General features: G+C 45.1%; 1 protein-coding gene across 1 annotated transcript in view; it reads right to left on the bottom strand.

Moving 5' to 3' along the window:
* LOC135546636 (protocadherin Fat 3-like) overlaps positions 1-23,125 on the bottom strand; it is a 333,832-nt gene that overhangs the window by 41,352 nt on the left and 269,355 nt on the right. Inside the window, 5 exon segments of the mRNA XM_064975226.1 lie at positions 6,946-8,157; positions 8,160-8,316; positions 8,495-11,229; positions 14,336-14,546; positions 16,993-17,268. Coding sequence (XP_064831298.1) covers positions 6,946-8,157; positions 8,160-8,316; positions 8,495-11,229; positions 14,336-14,546; positions 16,993-17,268 — 4,591 coding nt within the window.

The raw sequence follows: 23,125 nt of genomic DNA, 5'->3' as shown, positions 1-23,125 counted from the left end.
GAGTTTATATACACACTTGAGGGTTCCCACCTGAGGAAAGAGAGAGAGAGAGAGAGAGACAGAGAGAGAGGGAGTTTATATACACACTTGAGGGTTCCCACCTGAGGAGAGAGAGGGAGAGAGTTTATATACACCCCTGAGGGTTCCCACCTGAGGAGAGAGAGGAGAGAGGAGGGAGTTTATATACACACTTGAGGGTTCCCACCTGAGGAAAGAGAGAGAGTTTATATACACCCCCGAGGGTTCCCACCTGAGGAGAGAGAGAGAGGGAGTTTATATACACAGAGGGTTCCCACCTGAGGAAAGAGAGAGAGAGAGAGAGAGAGAGAGGGAGTTTATATACACACTTGAGGGTTCCCACCTGAGGAGAAAGGTAGGGAGGGAGAAAGAGAGTTTATATACACACACAAACCAGAGAAATGCACACACTCACAGTCTCACTGTCAAAACAAAAACACACACAGGAGGCTGCAGTCTGAGGGCCAACACACACACACACACACACACACACACACACACACACACACACACACACACACACACACACACACACACACACACACACACACACACACACACACACACACACACACACACACACACACACACACACTCCACATTTATTAGGCAGTGCTTTAATGACCTCTATACGACCTCTCAGCGCTCCGTCTGACACAGAGCTTGTTATTTGGACGTTGCACTGGAATTAACAGTGTAGCAATCAATGAGTGTCAAGCACATAAGGACCCTGGTAATACACCACCTGGAACAGCAGCCGGCTCAGCTCAGCACTACAGTAGGTAGTGCCATCTTCCTACCAAATACACATTAGACTGGGTCAGCAACAGCATCTCATACACAGAACCTTAGTAACTACACTCACACCTGCCCCTCAGAGAGATAGAGGGTCAAGGAAGGATGGAAAGAGATAGATGATGAAAGAGAGAGCGAGGAAACAGAAGGAAGAGGAGAAAAGGGAGAGAAGGAGATGTAGCGAGAGAGACAAACAGGCATACATGTAACCTACAGCTGAAACACTGAAGAAGCTGTTACAGTGGTATTACTGAGTTATTATGTGGAGACATTTAGAGTTGTGTAACACTTACTGTTCTCTGTCTGTACTAGACACAACACTCTTCACAGCAGAGTGGACATTTTCACAGAGAGCAGAGAAGCCTCTCCTAGACTAGTGTGTGAGCAGGAGGCTGCAGTCTCAGTGTGAGTACCAGCCATGCAGACTCAGTAATAGACTACAGTTGTAAGATATTCATTTGAGGAAATGTGAATTATTATGTGGATTATAATTAATCGACATTTTTTGTACGGGTTGATACATTTCTCGTTGGGCCAATCAATTTTAAAGTGGAAATTACAAACTTCAGTAGTATTTTTAAACCTTGAATACAGTACAACTTTGCATTTCCTGCTGTACAGGAAAATTCTCAGCAACAAAGGAGTGATCAAATGATGCATCTGTAACTGTTCTAGTCAGCCTCATTAGTACAGCCTCTACTCTGTGAGCCTTGTCATCACCACTTCAACAAGAACACCTCATCAGCCTCCTTCTGTCCTTACCCCAGGCCTTAATGACTGAATGACTGAGGGAATGGAAAGGGTAGGCTTATATAGGCTATATACACAGGTATGCTTATATAGGGTATGCTTACAAAGGGTGTGCTTATATAGGCTATACACACACAGACAGACATGCAGACAGGAAGGCGGGTATGCAGACAGGCAGGCAGGCAGACAGACAGACAGGCACGCAGTAAGACAGACATGCAGGCAGGCAGACAGGCAGACAGACAGACAGACAGACAGTAAGACAAAGGCAGACAGACAGACAGACAGACAGACAGACAGACAGACAGACAGACAGACAGACAAACAGACAGACAGGCAGACAGGCAGACAGGCAGACAGACAGGCAGACACATATTGAGAGAAAGTAGGACGTGATAAAAGGGGGAAACAACATAATGAAAGAGAAGAGCAGTGCTAGAAGTCCTCGCTTTTATCTAGAGTGACATATAATAAGTGCATTCGATTCAGAAAGTGTCCACATAGTGTAGACTAGGGATATGACATCTGAGTCAACCTAACTCACTGACCACTACCCCCTGACAACACACCACGCACAGCCAAAAGACTTCTGTCAGTGACAGAGATTATCTGTCTGAAACATCTCTCCCCTCCCCTCCCATGACAACAACATCCTAATTGGTTTTCCCTCTCCCCTCCTCTCCTATGACAACGACATCCTAATTGGTTTTTCCTCTCCCATGACAACAACATCCCCTCCCATGACAACAACATCCTAATTGGTTTTTCCTCTCCCCTCCCATGACAACAACATCCTAATTGGTTTTTCCTCTCCCCTCCCCTCCCATGACAACAACATCCTAATTGGTTTTTCCTCTCCCCTCCCCTCCCATGACAACAACATCCTAATTGGTTTTTCCTCTCCCCTCCCCTCCTATGACAACAACATCCTAATTGGTTTTTCCTCTCCACTCCCCTCCTATGACAACATCCTAATTGGTTTTTCCCCTCCACTCCCCTCCCCTCTACTCCCATGACAACAACATCCTAATTGTTTCCCCCCCTCCCCTCCTATGACATCATCCTAATTGGTTTTTCCCCTCCCCTCCCATGACAACAACATCCTAATTGTTTCCCCCCCCTCCCCTCCTATGACATCATCCTAATTGGTTTTTCCTCTCCACTCCCATGATAACAACATCCTAATTGTTTTTTCCTCTCCACTCCCCTCCTATGATAACAACATCTTAATTGGTTTTTCCTCCCCTCCTCTCCTACTCCCATGACAACAACATCCTAATTGTTTTTTCCCCTCCTCTCCAATTGTTTTCCTCCCCTCCTATGATAACAACATCTTAATTGGTTTTTCCTCTCCTCTCCACTCCCATGATAACAACATCTTAATTGGTTTTTCCTCTCCCCTCCCCTCCTATGACAACAACATCCTAATTGGATTTTCCTCTCCCCTCCCCTTCTATGACAACAACATCCTAATTGGTTTTTCCCCTCCCCTCCCCTTCCATGACAACAACATCCTAATGGGTTTTTCCTCTCCCCTCCCCTTCTATGACAACAACATCCTAATTGGTTTTTCCTCTCCATGACAACAACATCCTAATTGTTTTTCCTCCTCCCATGACAACAACATCCTAATTGGGTTTTCCTCTCCCTCCCCTCCTATGATAACAACATCTTAATTGGTTTTTCCTCTCCTCTCCACTCCCATGATAACAACATCCTAATTGTTTTTTCCTCTCCACTCCCCTCCTATGATAACAACATCTTAATTGGTTTTTCCTCTCCTCTCCACTCCCATGATAACAACATCCTAATTGTTTTTTCCTCTCCCCTCCCATGACAACAACATCCTAATTGTTTTTTCCTCTCCCCTCCTATGACAACAACATCCTAATTGTTTTTCCTCTCCCCTCCCCTCCTATGACAACAACATCCTAATTGGTTTTTCCTCTCCCCCCTTCCATGACAACAACATCCTAATTGGTTTTTCCTCTCCCCTCCCCTTCTATGACAACAACATCCTAATTGGTTTTTCCTCTCCACTCCCCTCCTATGACAACAACATCCTAATTGGTTTTTCCTCTCCCCTCCCCTCCTATGACAACAACATCCTAATTGGTTTTTCCCCTCCCCTCCCATGACAACAACATCCTAATTGGTTTTTCCTCTCCCCTCCCCTCCTATGATAACAACATCTTAATTGGTTTTTCCTCTCCTCTCCACTCCCATGATAGCAACATCCTAATTGTTTTTTCCTCTCCACTCCCCTCCTATGATAACAACATCTTAATTGGTTTTTCCTCTCCTCTCCATTCCCATGATAACAACATCCTAATTGTTTTTTCCTCTCCACTCCCCTCCTATGATAACAACATCTTAATTGGTTTTTCCTCTCCTGACAACAACATCCACTCCCATGACAACAACATCCTAATTGGTTTTTCCTCTCCACTCCCCTCCTATGACAACAACATCTTAATTGGTTTTTCCTCTCCTCTCCCTCCCATGATAACAACATCCTAATTGTTTTTCCTCTCCCTCCCCTCCTATGACAACAACATCCTAATTGGTTTTTCCTCTCCTCTCCACTCCCATGACAACAACATCCTAATTGTTTTTTCCTCTCCACTCCCCTCCTATGATAACAACATCTTAATTGGTTTTTCCTCTCCTCTCCACTCCCATGATAACAACATCCTAATTGTTTTTTCCTCTCCACTCCCCTCCTATGACAACAACATCCTAATTGTTTTTCCTCTCCCCTCCCCTCCCATGACAACAACATCCTAATTGTTTTTTCCTCTCCACTCCCCTCCTATGACAACAACATCCTAATTGGATTTTCCTCTCCCCTCCCCTTCTATGACAACAACATCCTAATTGTTTTTCCTCTCCCCTCCCCTTCTATGACAACAACATCCTAATGGGTTTTTCCTCTCCCCTCCCCTTCTATGACAACAACATCCTAATTGGTTTTTCCTCTCCACTCCCCTCCTATGACAACAACATCCTAATTGGGTTTTCCTCTCCCCTCCCCTCCCATGACAACAAAATTCTAAAAAGTTCTATGACAACAACATCCTAATTGGTTTTTCCTCTCCCCTCCCCTCCTATGACAACAACATCCTAATTGTTTTTCCCCTCTACTTCTATGACAACAACATCCTAATTGTTTTTCCCCTCTACTTCTATGACAACAACATCCTAATTGGTTTTCCCCGGGCGGGGACAACGGACTGGGCAGGGGACAATGACAACAACATCCTACATTGGTTTTTCCAATGGACTGGGCCAACGGACTCCCAACGGACTCCAATGACAACAACATCCTACATTGGTTTTTCCAACGGACTCCAATGGACCGGGCGGGGACAACGGACTGGGCAGGGGACAATGGACCGGGCGGGGACAACGGACCAGGCGGGGACAACGGACTGGGCGGGGACAACGGACACAAACGGAGCAGACATAAAAAGATTTCCATCATTGTAAATGACTCAGACACACACACACACTTCCTGTAAGCCTAACCAACCACATTGCGCCAAAATTACATCACAAACACTCAATCATTACATTTCCTTTTCCCAGTTTGTGTACATTTGATTAAACTTCCATGATACATTATCAAGTATGGTGTGGGACAACTACGACCAGAAGTCTCGGTGAGGCTTCATCCCCTGGCTTCCGTCAAAGTGTAAAAATCCTCCCAAGACAACACCCAGCTAAATTAAATGTTGTTTTTCACCTTGTGGTGTTGGTACATGTTCAATACAGGTATTTTCTTTGTGCTAGTATAAAAACATATATACCTGGTTTTCTAACTATTTCCTGTGTCAAAGATCGATTCAATGTGTCTCTTTGTAAAAGTGTGTAAAATCCGTTCAGTGTCTCTGCTGCGTAAGGTCACATCTAGCTGTCGTTCATTCTCTTCATCTTCCAGCAGCATGTAATGCCAATTCATTCTCTTTCTCTCTCTCTCTCTGTTTTGGTCCAAGCTCTCTGTCATTGATCCTGTCTCTTTCTCTATGCAGTGTTTAACATAAGTTAATTCTCCTTCTCAATCTATCTCCCTCTCTCTTTCTGTTGTAGGTAAGGTCACATCTCTCCCGCCCTCCCTCCTGGCAATGCTAATTACAATTAGTTTCCTGCTTTTCAAAGTCCTTCATTAGCTTCCTATTCCCAGTCGGCATGGCGATACACCGCTCTGTCTCATTGGGCGTTCCTACTTCATTGTTATTTCCCCACTTGTCAATTAGCAGAGAACAAATCAGGCAACTCTAACCCTCTTTTCAACAAGACATTCATAAAAGGCAGATTTAGTCATCTTTTGTCCTTCTCTCTCACCTTTTATATCTTTGTTTCATTATGTATCAAAACAGACTTTACCACTCTTTCAACTGCCAGGTACTTCACCAAACCAAAAACTCAGCTCCCTAAAAGGTAAAAACATTTATGAAAATCACCTCCCATTGATGTCCCTGGGTCAACCACAATCTAATTAACTCTCTCCAGTCTCCACTTTAAAATAAACACCCATCCATTAAAGCTATGGAAATAAATAAAAACAGGACATATCGCTATTGCAACAACTTTCATCAAATGCACCGCAGGTACTCTTAAACTGTTTACTATAACTCTATTTACTACCTCCGCGGCATTCGCCGATGTCAGGGGGGTTGTGCAGGCACGTCATATTTTGTGATGAAAAAATTGCTTATCTGGGAAAGAGCTAGTCTCAGCAGTATTCAAATCATTATTACTGTGACAACGTTTGTTTATTAATCAAACCTCCACTGCTAGTATGCGCAAACATACCTAAGATACGAATAAGAAATGTATGAATTATGAATCAAGCCTCATCCTTAATTTATTGTTATTGGTTTCCCTCTTGTATATTCACAAGCGTTGTTGTGATGGTTGGAGATGAGCCAGGCAGCATACAAATGAAGAGTTTATCTAAAGTAAACAAGGAAACAGACAGTGGTACAGACAGACAGACAGACAGGCAGACAGGCAGACAGACAGACAGACAGACAGACAGACAGACAGACAGACAGACAGACAGACAGGCAGGCAGACAGACAGACAGACAGACAGACAGACAGACAGACAGACAGACAGACAGACAGACAGACAGACAGACAGACAGACAGACAGACAGACAGACAGACAGACAGAGAGGCAGGTAGTGAAGTGAGACAGAGAGACAGAGTCAGACAGAGATAGCCAAAATGAAGGTAGAGAAGCAGACAGACAGTCAGTGAGTGAGACAGGGGGACAGAAGACAAGTTGAAAGACAGACAGTGAGACATATGAAGATGCATAAAGAGGACAGACAGCTAAACACATTAATAACACAAACACTCCCATTCTCTGACTCACCTGTGATGTGATAGCTGACTTGGCGGTTCACTGTAGAGCTGTCGTCGTCTCTAGTGTTGAGCACCGCCACCACCTCGCCAGGGGGGTCGCTCTCGCGCACTGAGCCCAGGTACCTCTCATCCAGGAATCTGGGCGGGTTGTCGTTGATGTCCGACACGGCCACGGTCACCGTGGAGGTGGAGGAGAGGGCCAGGGTCTCCCCCAGGTCTGAGGCCACCACCAGGAAGGCGTAGGACGGGTACATCTCATGGTCCAACTCCTTGAGAGTAGAGATCCAGCCAGTGTTGCTGTCAATGGTGAAGGTCTCTGTGGATTGGTCCGGCTCCCCTTCGGATTGCGCCAACGTGCCTAGGCTGTATGTAACCTGTCCGTTAGCTCCAGAGTCTGGGTCCAGAGCCTGAACCTGGATGATTATGGTGCCGATAGGCATCCCTTCCATCACTGTCGCCTCGTAGGAGTTGGATTCAAATGCTGGCTTGTTGTCATTCAGATCCAGGACTTTGACTTCTACGTCGACGCTGGTCACAGAGTCCAGCTTGGCCTGCTGCACGGTGGCTGTGACCTTGAAGTGGAAGGCAGTGATGACCTCGTGGTCCAAGGGCTTGTCCAGCTTGATGACCCCAGTGTCCCTGTCCACCACCAGGACTCCATCCTGGTTGTTCTCCCCGGTCTCTCCGTTGACCAGAGCAAAGGTGACTGGCAGCGAGGCGTAGCCTGGTGGGGTGATGAGGCGGACGGACCCTAGGGCAGCTCCTATAGGGGTGTCCTCTGGGACGGTAAAGGAGAACTGGGGTTGGGTGAAGGAGGGGATGAGGGCGTCAGATGCCAAGACGTGGATGTAGACTGATACTAAAGAGTGCTTTACAGGGATGCCTCCATCTACTGCTTTAACAAAGAAAGACAGGACTGAGTTGCGCAGGTGGCTGAAACTCCCCTTGGTGACCATCCAGCCGTTGTCAGGGTCGATCTCTAACATATCCGCCACGGGCACGTGTGCCTCGCTGTAGAGCGAGTATGTCACCTTAGAGTTGGCACCGTCGTCAGGATCATACGCCTGGATCTGTGTCACCAAGAAGCCCTTGCCTACGTCGGATTTGACGGAAGCACGGTATTCTGTAGCTCTGAAGCGAGGGACATTGTCGTTGTCATCCACCAGGGAGACACGGACGGTGCAGTAGGAGGCCCTTCCACCCCCGTCCTGGGCCGCCACATAAGGACAATGTCCTTGTTGGCAGGGTCCTCTCTGTCCAGCTTCTCCAGGTTGGTGATCTGACCATTGGCGTCCACACTAAACTGGTCCTTCCCCACGTCGTTGACGAATGAGTAGGTAATCTGGCCAAACACTCCTGGGTCAGCATCGGTCGCCCTAACCTGGTAATCATAGTTAAGTTACCTTCTTTTAGATGGGGTATTGTACATAGTAAACATGTCAAACAAAACATATTACAAATACTATTACAAATATAGTATCATGTGCATCAAAGATTCATTAAATAAAATACACAATTCATTACCACAAGCTGGATACTTTAAAATGAATGGCTCTTACCTGGATCACCTTGGTTCCTACCGCTGCATTCTCCCGTACCTCTGCATCGTAGGCATTCAGTCCAAACACAGGGCTGTAGAGGTTGGCCCCCAGGACCCTGACGTGCACCTGGGCTGTGCTGGTGAACACCCCATCAGAAACGGATACATTCAGACTGTAGGCTGGCTCCATTCTCTGCTTCCTGTGACCAGACAGCGTGATGATACCCGTCTTACCATCCATCACAAAGTTCATCCTCTCGTTTCCTGACAGGATGCTGTACTCCAGTTTGTCATAGTCGGAGCTGTCAGCATCCAAAGCCTGGACGCAGGTCACAAAATAGCCCCTCGTGGCCAGTTCACTGACATAGGCCTCGTAGAGAAGCTGGTTGAACACCGGAGGGTTGTCGTTCATGTCATTCACCACCACCGTGACCGACACTTCACTGCTCAGCGGTGGGAAGCCGTTATCGGTTGCCCTGACGATGAAGTCGTAGCGCTGGACCAGCTCATGGTCGAGCATGCGGGCGGTCAAGATGAGGCCGCTGCTGCTGTCGATGTGGAAGTGGTCGGTGCTGTTGTAGGCATCTGTGGGGTAGAATATCTGATAGCGTACAATGTTGTTCTTCTCAGAGTCTTTGTCGGTAGCCACCACTTGCAGAGCCGGAGTGCCAATCATGGCAGTCTCAGACAGAACTGCCTTATAGGACATTTTCTCAAACACCGGAGGGTTATCATTGATATCATTAACTGTGACATCTACGTCCACCTCAGCACGGGCGCCGGTCAGGTAGTCTGTGGCTCTGACGGTCAGACGGAAGGATGGGGCGATCTCATAGTCCAGGGAGTTGATGACTCTGATGACTCCGGTGTCAAAGCCAATGTCGAACTGCAGAGAGGGGTCTCCCTCCACGATGGTGTAGATTATGTTCTGGCCCTCAGGGCTGGTGGCGTTGATTCCTAATATGGGAGTGTGTACCGCTACGTCCTCGTTCACCGACACTGCGTAGAAGGACTTGTCGAAGACAGGCATGGCCTTGTTCACCACGGTGATGGGGAACTCTAAGGTGGAGGAAAGAGGAGGGTAACCTCCGTCCTTGGTGTAAACTACCATTTGGTACTCCTGGTTGGACAGGTCAGACTCAAAGGACTTCTTCAGGTGGAGGCCGCCCGTCAGCCTGTCGATCTCAAAGTGTCCGTGGTCGTCTTTCAGGTAGTAGGACACCTCTCCGTTGATGCCTTTGTCACGGTCCACAGCGGTGACCCGGAATATGGCCGAACCAGGTTCGGCCTCCACTTGGACAGCAGCGTAATACGGTAGTCCCACAAACACAGGAGCGTTGTCGTTAATGTCCTCTACCTGCACCCTGACCATTACCCTGGCAACACGCAGACGGTCGTGCTCCCTCCCAGCCTCCACCACCAGCTCATAGAACTCCTGCTCCTCACGGTCGAAGGGAATGCCAGTGGTCTGGATTACGCCAGAGGTGGATCGGATCCGGAAGCGTGTCCCAGGATTCAGTAGGGTGTACTTGAGCGGCTCGTTGAGGCGATTCCCCACTGCGTTGACCACGGCAACTTTGGTGATGTTGGTATTGTTCTCTTGGATGGAAGAGGAGTATAGGCTGTGGGCAAAGAAGAGGCCAGAGTCCAGCGTCTCACGGACCAGAACAGTGACTAGAGCAGTGCTGGAGAACTTACCGTCGGACACTTTGACGTTGAAGCGGAAGCGTTCCTTGGAGAAGTTGTTGTTTTTGACGGTGATGATACCGCTGGAGGGCTGGATGGTAAAGTGCTCAAGGTTGCCATCTGTCACTGAGTAGGTGAGCTCTGTGGGGACGTTTTGGTCTGGGTCCATAGCTGAGACCTGTAATGCCTCCACTCCTACATAGGTGGGCAGCAGCAGGACAGTTTCGTAGGTGTCTTGGGTGAAGCGAGGTGGAGAGTCATTTGTGTCGATCACCTGGATGGTGACCTCGGTGGGGCTATCCGCTGTCAGCTGAGGCCTCCCACTGTCTCTCACATGAACATGAAAGTTAAAACTAGCAAACATCTCGTGGTCCAGGTTGGCGATAGTCCTGATGGAGCCGGTGCCAGAATCCACTGTAAAGAACATCTTGGCTGTGTCCTCAACGATCTGATAGACCAGGAGAGCGTTCTGATTGCGGTCAGCATCAGTGGCCTTGATGACCAGAGGAGTTTTGTCTGGGTTCATGACCACACTGTTTATGGGCGCCGCCTCGCTGATACTACCCTGGTAGCACAGCAGCTGGAACACAGGTGGGTTGTCGTTTTCATCAACCACCCGTATGAGCATGGTGGCGTTGGAGGCCATGCCAGCCATATTGGTGGCCTGGACGATCAGGTTGTAAGATGCTGTGGTCTCATAGTCCAAGGGTTTCTGAGTTGTGATCACGCCACTGTACTGGTTGATCCTGAAGGTGCGTTCGCTGTTTCCATGTCGGATGTCGTAGGTCAGCGTGGATTGGCTCAGGGCGCTTACTGTGGTGACAGAGGTTCCCACGGCAACGTTCTCTGTGACCTCGGCCTGGTACTCGGTCTGGGGGAACTTGGGTCCGGCGTTGTCGGAGAGTGTGACGGCGATGCGAACCACAGAGGTGGCAAAGAGTGGCGGGGAGCCGTTATCGGTGACTCTGATGGTAATGACGTAGTAGCCGATGGTGGAGAGGTGGAGTTCGCGGGCCACAGAGATGATCCCCAGAACCGGCTCAATCCGGAACGTGTTCCCTGTGTTGCCTAAAGGAAAACAGACATAGGAATGAATGATACATACTAGTGCATCGAAATCTATATCAACTGCTTGTATATTGTCATCTATTATCGATATACTGTCTATATCAGTGGTCTCCAACAGGTCGATCGGAAGCTACAAGTAGCTTGAATCCCATCTATGAGTAGCTCGCCAAACAATTCTGTAAGTACATGCAATTTAAAGTTTTTTCATGGCAAAATGTCATGAACAAATCTCACAAGTCTCAGACACCTCAATCTCCCAGCTACTATCTAATCAACGCAACATTAACATTGTCCTACCCCTGGTTAGCCACTATTGGCTTAAAAAAGCAAATCTAATACAATATCTGCCAATTAATTTCCAGCAATATTGCCCTTGTCTGTCTGTGTGGTGCGCTGGTTTGTCTATCACTCTGTGTGAAGCCAGTTGATGTGATAAACATCTTGTAGGTTGACAGAAATACTTTCCCCAAAACATTCTCAATTAAATGTTAACTGCAAAGTAGTCTTACCTGGCAGAAGTATATCATGAGTAAGTATATCATTTGTATCTATTATTTGCACATGTTTCTAATGAAGAGTAGCAGCAGGACAGAACCATCGCTCGACCGTCATATTCGATGGCACATTCCTCAAATTAGACGGTAATTAAAGGGCCATATGCGTAACTAAAATTACACTCCAACATAAATGTGTTCGTTTACTTCCAGACCCCCCAAAAAGGGTCTTCTGATGTGATTTAAGCATGACATGGACTCAGAACATCCAATTGTATTGTTTCTCCATGAACAATCGTACATTTGAGAGTAAAACTCTAACTAAATCTAAAATCAGGTTAAATAAAAGTGAGAAAACATCATTTGCGAAAAATCAAACAGAATTTTGGTAAGAAATAGGAGATTTTATAGGACCCCATTAGAGTGGTTAATAAACAATTATTTGAACAAGTATATTGACAGAAAACATAGTGCACTACTTTATCTTGAACACTAAGGACCTGAGAATGGGCATATTTAAAAGCTGGAAAAAAATAAATTGTGGCTCCCACCATGTTTCATTTTTAAAAGTACTGTAGCTCTCATGCTAGAAAAGGTTAGAGAACCCCGGTCTATATCTTTGCATAGTTAGACACACATTATTCTTTTGATAGTTCTAAAACTCTTATTATAAACTGGGTGGTTTGAGCAAAGAATGCTGATTGGCTGCAAGCTGTGGTAAAGGGTATCAGATGGTATACCATGGGTATGACGAAACATTTATTTTTAAATCTTTAATTACATTGGTAACCAGTTTATAATAGCAGCACAGCTCCTCAGAGGTTTGTGATATACAGTGCCTTGCGAAAGTATTCGGCCCCCTTGAACTTTGCGACCTTTTTCCACATTTCAGGCTTCAAACATAAAGATATAAAACTGTATTTTTTTTGTGAAGAATCAACAACAAGTGGGACACAATCATGAAGTAGAACGACATTTATTGGATATTTCAAACTTTTTTAACAACAAAAACTGAAAAATTGGACGTGCAAAATTATTCAGCCCCCTTAAGTTAATACTTTGTAGCACCACCTTTTGCTGCGATTACAGCTGTAAGTTGCTTGGGGTATGTCTCTATCAGTTTTGCACATCGAGAGACTGACATTTTTTCCCATTCCTCCTTGCAAAACAGCTCGAGCTCAGTGAGGTTGGATGGAGAGCATTTGTGAACAGCAGTTTTCAGTTCTTTTCACAGATTCTCGATTGGATTCAGGTCTGGACTTTGACTTGGCCATTCTAACACCTGGATATGTTTATTTTTGAACCATTCCATTGTAGATTTTGCTTTATGTTTTGGGTCATTGTCTTGTTGGAAGACAAATCTCCGTCCCAGTCTCAGGTCTTTATCAGACTCCATCAGGTTTTATTCCAGAATGGTCCTGTATTTGGCTCCATCCAAATTCCCATCAAATTTAACCATCTTCCCTGTCCATGCTGAAGAAAAGCAGGCCCAAACCATGATGCTGCCACCACCATGTTTGACAGTGGGGATGGTGTGGTCAGGGTGATGAGCTGTGTTGCTTTTACGCCAAACATAACGTTTTGCATTGTTGCCAAAAAGTTCAATTTTGGTTTCATCCGACCAGAGCACCTTCTTCCACATGTTTGGTGTGTCTCCCAGGTGGCTTGTGGCAAACTTTAAACAACACTTTTTTATGGATATCTTTAAGAAATGGCTTTCTTCTTGCCACTCTTCCATAAAGGCCAGATTTGTGCAATATACGACTGATTGTTGTCCTATGGACAGAGTCTCCCACCTCAGCTGTAGATCTCTGCAGTTCATCCAGAGTGATCATGGGCCTCTTGGCTGCATCTCTGATCAGTCTTCTCCTTGTATGGCTGAAAGTTTAGAGGGACGGCCAGGTCTTGGTAGATTTGCAGTGGTCTGATACTCCTTCCATTTCAATATTATCGCTTGCACAGTGCTCCTTGGGATGTTTAAAGCTTGGGAAATCTTTTTGTATCCAAATCCGGCTTTAAATTTCTTCACAACAGTATCTCGGACCTGCCTGGTGTGTTCCTTGTTCTTCATGATGCTCTCTGCGCTTTTAACGGACCCCTGAGACTATCACAGTGCAGGTGCATTTATACGGAGACTTGATTACACACAGGTGGATTGTATTTATCATCATTAGTCATTTAGGTCAACATTGGATCATTCAGAGATCCTCAATGAACTTCTGGAGAGAGTTTGCTGCACTGAAAGTAAAGGGGCTGAATAATTTTGCACGCCCAATATTTCAGTTTTTTATTTGTTAAAAAAGTTTGAAATATCCAATAAATGTCGTTCCACTTCATGATTGTGTCCCACTTGTTGTTGATTCTTCACAAAAAAATACAGTTTTATATCTTTATGCTTGAAGCCTGAAATGTGGCAAAAGGTTGCAAAGTTCAAGGGGGCCGAATACTTTCGCAAGGCACTGTATGGCCAATATACCACGGCTAGGGGCTGTGTCCAGGCACGCAGCGTTGTGTCATGCTAAGAACAGCCCTTAGCTGTGGTATATTTGCCATATACCACACCTCCTCGGGCCATATTGTTTATTTACAAAGCCATTTGTATAGTTGCTCACCTGATTCCATGGTATAGAGGAGTTCTGCGTTCTCTCCCTTGTCTTTGTCCAGGGCAGTCACCTGGAGCACAGCAGAGCCCACTGCTGCAGACTCATAGACCGAACCCTCGTACAGAGCGCTGGTGAACACTGGGACATGGTCATTAACATCCTCCACCTCCACCAACACTCGGGCCAGGTTCCTCCTGTATGGAAACTCTTGGTCTTTTACCTGAGGGCGAAAAATGATTCTAATCATTCGTCTACTAACGCAGGTGTATGGTATTATCAGACACTATTACATTTCTCATTATTTAACCAGCATGAGGCAAAATGAACACTTGCCTATTACAAAATAACTTTGTGTTACGGCAATGAATAAACATACAAACAGAATCAATAGGACAACATTACTGGAGTTTCCCTTTAAAACATGTACTGGAGCTTTAACTTCCCGTGAAATCTAAAGGGAGTGTCACAGCAAACCGTTCTGGCTCTTTTGGGATGGACTAATCCCGTCATTGGGAGATCAGATGATGCGAGACTCTCCACAACAAGAGAACGGGATCAGAGGCAAAGCCTGTCTCACACGAGGCGCCACACAGGGGTGTATTAATAGAACCAGCATTAGCATCAGCATTAGCATCAGAATTAGCGCTAGCTCTGCTGGCGGTATTATGAAACGCTGGCTAGTTCAACACACTTAACACAACCCAATGGGCCTATGAGTGGTATAATAGTCCTAGACTGAATGGTATTATGATACTGAGGAAGTGTTAGGCAGAAGATCACTGGGTCCATTGGAGACAATAGTGTTGTTCTGTCTCTGTTCTGTCTGTGTCTATGTACGCCTGAGGCTCAGGATAATAGGTGTGTCATTGTGGCTCAGTCGTTCTATTAATCAAAGCAGCTACGCACAATAGACAAAACTGTTATATGTGCTCTGGTTGGGGAAAGTTATCTTGGACTCTGTCGTGGTTTTATAGTAGTCAATGTATATTTATATTGTTAGACCTCTTATCTATTTGGTGCAGGAAGATGTTATAATTAGGAGATACTGATCATATTGTAGCCTATACATTGTACCCTATACCAATGCCCTTACATACCTGGTTCCAGCACAGCAGGCACTGTCATGGGCACACCGAATGACAGATATTAAAGATACTATCTACCTGTGGATTTCACCAAATTAAATCAGTGAGCCCGCCTAAACTTAAATACAGTATTTTCCCTAATAAAAAATGTCAGGCAGACGTTCCTATCTTGCTTCAAAATGACACCGTATAATCTATAATTATAATGATTTGAGAAGACATTAAAACGGTACGACTACAGAGGTAGAATGAGCAGTCGTTTCCTATTTATGTTACCCACTGAACCAGATGAAATGAAGTAAAACAGAGTGAATGAGGATGATTCATTTCAGAACTCCACACACACACACACACACACACACACACACACACACACACACACACACACACAGTCAGACTCCACACACACACACACGCACAGTCAGACTCCACACACACAAACACAGTCAGACTCCACACACACACACACACAGTCAGACTCCACACACACACACACAAACACAGTCAGACTCCACACACACACACACAAACACAGTCAGACTCCACACACACACACACAAACACAGTCAGACTCCACACACACACACACACACAGTCAGACTCCACACACACACACACACACACACACACACACACACACACACACACAGTCAGACTCCACACACACAAACACAGTCAGACTCCACACACACACACACGCACAGTCAGACTCCACACACACACACACACAGTCAGACTCCACACACACACAGTCAGACTCCACACACACAAACACAGTCAGACTCCACACACACACAAACACGCACAGTCAGACTCCACACACACACACAAACACAGTCAGACTCCAAACACACACACACACAGTCAGACTCCACACACACACACAAACACAGTCAGACTCCACACACACACACACGCACAGTCAGACTCCACACACACACACACAGTCAGACTCCACACACACACACACACACACCCACGCACACATGCACAGTCAGACTCACACACACACACACACACTCACACACACACTCACGCACACACACACACGCACACACGCACAGTCAGACTCCACACACACACGCACACACACACACACACACACACACACACACACACACACACACACACACACACACACACACACACACACACACACACACACACACACAGTCAGACTCCACACACACACAGTCATGGTTTCTAAAACCGTCTCATTCCCCTGACGAGGGTGAGATGTTGGTTCACTGCTCTCAGTAATTTGTGTAATTGCTTAACGATGAGTTCAGGTAAAATGAGAACACAGACAGGAGTAGTCAGCCTCTAGCAGGAGAGCTGGGTTACATTAGAATATTAAGCTGCCGCAATAAAGATAATGCTCTTGAACCACTACATCTCTACTGTCTTTTCTCTCCTCTCCTCCTCTGACAGCTTCAACACATCCATGACCAAACGGAGGGATTTTTCATGTAGAATCTTAAGGGAATGTGACCAAATAACGCAAATGGAATCCTCCCTTACAACGTGATTCAAGATAACCGAACCATATTTGATACAACATTAACGGTATCAGTCTCTTACCATGACAGTGAGGATGTGTTGTGCTCTAGCCTCGTGGTCCAGTCTCTCTGCAGTATACACCGTGCCAGTGTTGGGGTCAATACGGAACAGACGCAGGCTGGAGGGGTCGATGGCGCTGTGGAGGGAGTAGGTGAGACGGTGGCGCTCGTCACGGTCCGACGCTAACACCTGGACCACCTCCGTCTCCGGGGGCGTGTCCTCAGAGATGGTGATGTCATAGGTGGGCTGGGAGAAGACAGGAGCGTTGTCGTTGTTGTCCAACACTGTGATGTGGACCTAGAGAGGAGAAGGAGAGAGGGTTGTTGTGGGTAGGGTTAGGCCAATATGTCATAGTGCTACAACACACACATGTTTTTGTCTTCAGTCTTCATTGGGAGAGAAGGGTAGGCCATAACATATACAGTCGGTCAGATACAGCACAGTTCCGTGTCATACAGTACATATTTGCGAGTCTGTCACAGCTGTTATGTGAATAAGAGGTTTTTGCAGTTCATGTATTTATATATACCATGTACCATATATGCCAATCGAGACATATGTTTGCTGACGTGCTTGTTGTGTGTCATGTACTGTGTTGACGGTTGATGACTCATGGAAACCTCGTGAGTCACAAACGGCAGATTCCCATCGCAGATGACAAAGGCGGTTGCGTTGCGTAAGAAGGGCGTATCGGGAGGCCAACGGCAGGGAAGGCTAAATATAAGACAGAAGCAGCAGAGGTCTTCCTGCCGGTGACCAGCTGAGATTTTCCCCATTGGGCATCAGGCTGAGGCTCCATCTGTGATGTTGAAGAAGGGAACTCTGCACAGCCTCTCATGACTGGCTCTACTGTCAGCATGTCTTACAGGTGTGTATGTGAGCCGTGTGTGTTTCAGGGTTCATACAGACAGTGGCAAGTCAAATTCAAGGACTTTTCAATAATTAATATTGATTTTCAAGGACCATCAATTTGTAATAGTTCCTATTATGCAATTGTTTCTAGTCGCCAACAGATGGCAGTATATAGCCACAACCTCATGAAAAAAATAAATTAACTTACTATTTTTTATTTTATTTTATTTCACCTTCATTTAACCAGGTAGGCTAGTTGAGAACAAGTTCTCATTTACAACTGCGACCTGGCCAAGATAAAGCAAAGCAGTGCGACACAAACAACAACACAAAGTTAGACAAGGAATAAACAAGCATACAGTCAATAATACAGTAGAGAAAAGGTACATACAGTGGGGAGAACAAGTATTTGATACACTGCCGATTTTGCAGGTTTCTCCTACTTACAAAGCATGTAGAGGTCTGACATTTTTATCATAGGTACACTTCAACTGTGAGATACGGAATCTAAAACAAAAATCCAGAAAATGTATGATTTTTAAGTAATTAATTTGCATTTTATTGCATGACATAAGTATTTGATCACCTACCAACCAGTAAGAATTCCGGCTCTCACAGACCTGTTAGTTTGTCTTTAAGAGGCCCTCCTGTTCTCCACTTATTTCCTGTACTAACTGCACCTGTTTGAACTCGTTACCTGTATAAAAGACACCTGTCCACACACTCAATCAAACAGACTCCAACCTCTCCACAATGGAGAAAAGACCAGAGAGCTGTGTAGGGACATCAGAGCTAAAATTGCAGACCTGCACAAGGCTGGGATGGGCTACAGGACAATAGGCAAGCAGCTTGCCAGTTGAAGTGTACCTATGATAAAAATACAGACTTCTACATGATTTGTAAGTAGGAAAACCTGCAAAATCGGCAGTGTATCAAATACTTGTTCTCCCCACTGTATATAGTGTGTGCAAATGAGGTAGGATAAGGGAGGTAAGGCAATAAATAGGCCATAGTGGTGAAATAATTACAATTTAGCAATTAAACACTGGAGTGATAGATGTGGCGAAGATGGATGTGTAAGTAGAGATACTGGGGTGCAAAGGAGCAAAAAAATGAAATAACAGTAAGGGGATGGGGTAGTTGGATGGGCTATTTACATATGGGCTATGTACAGGTGTACAGAGGGGCTATGTACAGGTGCAGTGATCTGTGAGCTGCTCTGACAGCTGGTGCTTAAAGTGAGGGAGATATGGGTCTCCAGCTTCAGTGATTTTTGCAATTTTTTGCAATTTTTGCAATTCGTTCCAGTCATTGGCAGCAGAGAACTGGAAGGAAAGGCGGCCAAAGGAGAAATTGGCTTTGGGGGTGACCAGAGAAATATACCTGCTGGAGCACGTGCTACGGGTGGGTGCTGCTATGGTGACCAGTGAGCTGAGATAAGGTGGGAATTTACCTAGCAAAGATGATCTGGAGCCAGTGGGTTTGTCAACAAATATGACGCGAGGGCCAGCCAACGAGTGCATACATGTCTATACATACTATACATACTATTCAACACTACCTTACAAGTTCTACCCAAAATACGTGCTTCCCCACTTATTTACTACATACATGAGTGGTAAGTCAGGACTGATTATGTTATATTTCCTTATATAAGCGCAGTAAAATCTTTGAAATTGTTGCATGTTGCATTTATATTTCTGTTCAGTGTACATAATATTAAATTGTATTTATATTTAAATTATCTTTATACCACAGACGACTACATTTTAGCTCCCAACACATAATGACATGAAAGTGAATTCTGACAGTGTAAAAGGCCCTTAGTTGTCTCTAAAATATAATAAGATTAAAGACTGGGGACCCTTTTTACATTTTAGGGTACACCACATGGGTTCCGGACCCCAAGTTTGGGAACCATTGTACAACTACCCTCTCTCCCTGCTTCCTCCAATGCTTCCCCTCTCTGTGTATCAAATCAAATCCAATGTTATTAGTCACATGGGCTGAATACAACAGGTTAAGGACCAGTGAAATGCTTACTTACGCACCCCTAACCAACAATGCAGTTAAAATAAGGCAAAGGATGATAAGTAAAAGTATCAAGTAATTAAAGAGCAGCAGTAAAATAACAATAGTGAGACAATATCTCCTTTGCCTCCACCATTGCAGCCTGACTCACCACTGTCTGTCTCACTACTCTTTGTTATAAGAACTTATAGTAGCCCATCTTTTGATCATAGCTAGCTTAATTTCAGTCAGCTGCTCCTGCTGAGGTCAGGCTCTGTTCAACGTTAGCTTCTAACTTCATCCTTCTATCCAGGGGGGGGGTGTATTGTACACCCATATGGATTTAGTCAGCACATCTTGCAGGGGAATGTAATGTGTGTGTGTGTGTGTGTGTTGGAATGAATAGCAAGGGGGTATGGACAATGTGAACAGGTACCATCACGCAGGGTGTGACATGGCTTAATGGACCGACTTAGACAGAAAGAGCTACACAGTCTGAGTAGAGAGTAGAGTAGCTGAGAGGGGATGTTTTTGGCTTCCTGTGCTCTAGCTAGCTACTAGAGGATACCCACTGGGCACACACTGGTTGAATCAGCGCTGTCATTTCAATGAGATTACGTTGAACCAACGAGGAATAGATGTTGAATTGACATCTGTGCGCAGAGGGTTGGCTGTCCCTTTCAGGGCACCCAGCAGTAAAGCTCCCTTGTAGTTCCCTCCAGCTATCATTCTGAACGAACAGAGGGAGAGAGAGAGCGATGAAAGGGAGAGAGAGAGCGATGAAAGGGAGAGGGAGGAACTTGAAAAATGTGCTGTGAGTGAATGTGTTCATAATAATCTAAATCTACAGCATTATCACTATCAGCAAACTATCATTTTCACCAGGGAACTAGTTTCCCTGTCACATAGTCTCAAAATGCGTTATAAAAACGTTGCCATGCACCGTAGGAACATGACAGACAGACGGATATGACAAAATACATATGAATATAAATTATATGTATGAATTTGTCCTTTTCGCACGACTAATTCCTGGGTATTGAAAAGCACTGGCCCTGAAAATGACAACGGAGAGAACAGGTAGAGTGACATATGCGTGAAACGGACTGTCATAGGGAAATTATAAGGTGTCTTGCAAGCACATTCCATATGTCAGCGCATTCCCTTCCGCTCTATAAAAATGCTAATCCATTCTACTGTATGTGTGTATGTGTGTGTGTGTGTGTGTGTGTATGTCTCTGTGTGTGTGTGTGTGTGTGTGTGTGCGTGTGTGTGTGTGTCCTTTTCTGCCACAGTCACCTGCATTTAACACACAATGAACACACATTGTATATGACATGACATCTAAAAGATTAAAGAGAAATACAGGTATATTTCCTATCAATTTAAATTGCAATATTTAAATTGTGATATTTAAATTGTGTCCAAACCACTTTAGAACACGACGGTCCTAACTTAAACAGAGAATGATGAATAATCTTCACACGAGCTCAGTTTACACACTAATAATCTTCTTCCTTTTTGTTTGGAATGTTCAACCACAGCACAGCCTGAACAGTGCAAAGGATCAGAGCAGGACGTGACAGGACAGGCTATTGTCCTCTGTACACATGGCGTCCTTGACCAGAGGAATTAAACGCAGGGGAAGAGAGTGCTCCGATCACTCTGATAGGACTTGGACACGCTGCATGCCATCATTCATGTGACAATGTGACGGGCGCCATCCATCAAACCATGTAAAGACGTTTTTCAAAATGGTCGATGGAAAGAAAAAGAAATGTCATTGGGAATGGGGGTGTAGTGTCTGTCTATGAAGGTCTGTGTATATGGTTTCAAATGCAACTATTAGAAGCACATACAGTACCAGTCAAAAGTTTGGACACACCGACTCATTCAAGGGTTTTCTTTATTTTTACTATTTTTTACATTGTAGAATAATAATGAAGACATCAAAACTATGAAATAACACATATGTAGTAGCCAAAAAGGTGTTAAACAAATCCAAATATATTTGAGATTCTTCAAAGTAGCACCTGTTGCCTTGATGACAGCATTGCACACTCATGGCATTCTCTCAACCTGCTTCATGAGGAATGCTTTTCCAACCGTCTTGAAGTAGACCCCACATATGCTGAGCACTTGTTGGCTGCTTTCACTTCATTCTGCGGTGCAACTCATCCCCAACTATCTCAAATATGTTGAGGTTGGGTGATTGTGGAGGCCAGGTCATCTGATGCAGCACTCCATCACTCTCCTTGGTAAAATAGCCCTTACACAGCCTGGAGGTGTGTTGGGTCATTGTCCTGTTGAAAAACAAATGATAGTGCCACTAAGCACAAACCAGATGGGATGGCGTATCGCTGCAGAATGATGTGGCAACCATGTTGGTTAACTGTGCCTTGAATTCTAAATAAATAACTGACAGTGTCACCAGCAAAGCACCCCACACCATCACACCTCCTCCTCCATGCTTCACAGTGGGAACCACACATGCAGAGATAATCCGTTCACCAACTCTGCGTCTCACAAAGACACGGCAGTTGGAACCAAAGATCGTAAATTTGGACTCATCAGACCAACGGACAGATTCCCAACCGTATGTCCATTACTCGTGTTTCTTGGCTCAACCAAGTCTCTTCTTATTATTATCCTTTAGTAGTTTCTTTGCAGCAATTTGACCATGAAGGCCTGATTCACGCAGTCTCCTCTGAACAGTTGATGTTGAGATGTGGCTGTTACTTGAACTCTGTGAAGCAGTTATTTGGGCTGCAATCTGAGGAGCAGTTAACTGTAATAAACTTATCCTTTGCAGCAGAGGTGACTCTGGGTCCTGCTTTCCTGTGGCGGTCCTCATGAGACTTTGAAGTTCTTGAAATTTTCCGGATTGACTGACCATGTCTTAAAGTAATGATGGACTGTCGTTTCTCTTTGCTTATTCGAGCTGTTCTTGTCATAATATGGACTTCATCTTTTACCAAATAGGGCTATCTTCTGTATACCACCCCTACCTCATCACAACACAACTGATTGGCTCAAACACATTAACTTCTTGAAACTCCCCATCCCGGATCCGGGTTTGTGACTAAAGCCTCAGGCTCATTAGCATAACGCAACGTTAACGATTTCTGAAAATCGCAAATAAAATGAAAATAATGCATCTGCTCTCAAGCTTAGCCTTTTCTTAACAACACTGTCATCTCAGATTTTCAAAATATGCTTTTGAACCATAGAAATTGACTAATTTGTGAAAGAGTATGCAAAGCTAGCATAGCATTTTGAGTAGCATTTAGCA

Source organism: Oncorhynchus masou, chromosome 9 (assembly GCF_036934945.1).
Source record: "Oncorhynchus masou masou isolate Uvic2021 chromosome 9, UVic_Omas_1.1, whole genome shotgun sequence".
Classification (NCBI taxonomy): domain Eukaryota; kingdom Metazoa; phylum Chordata; class Actinopteri; order Salmoniformes; family Salmonidae; genus Oncorhynchus; species Oncorhynchus masou.
This window is presented reverse-complemented; position numbering and strand designations above follow the sequence as displayed.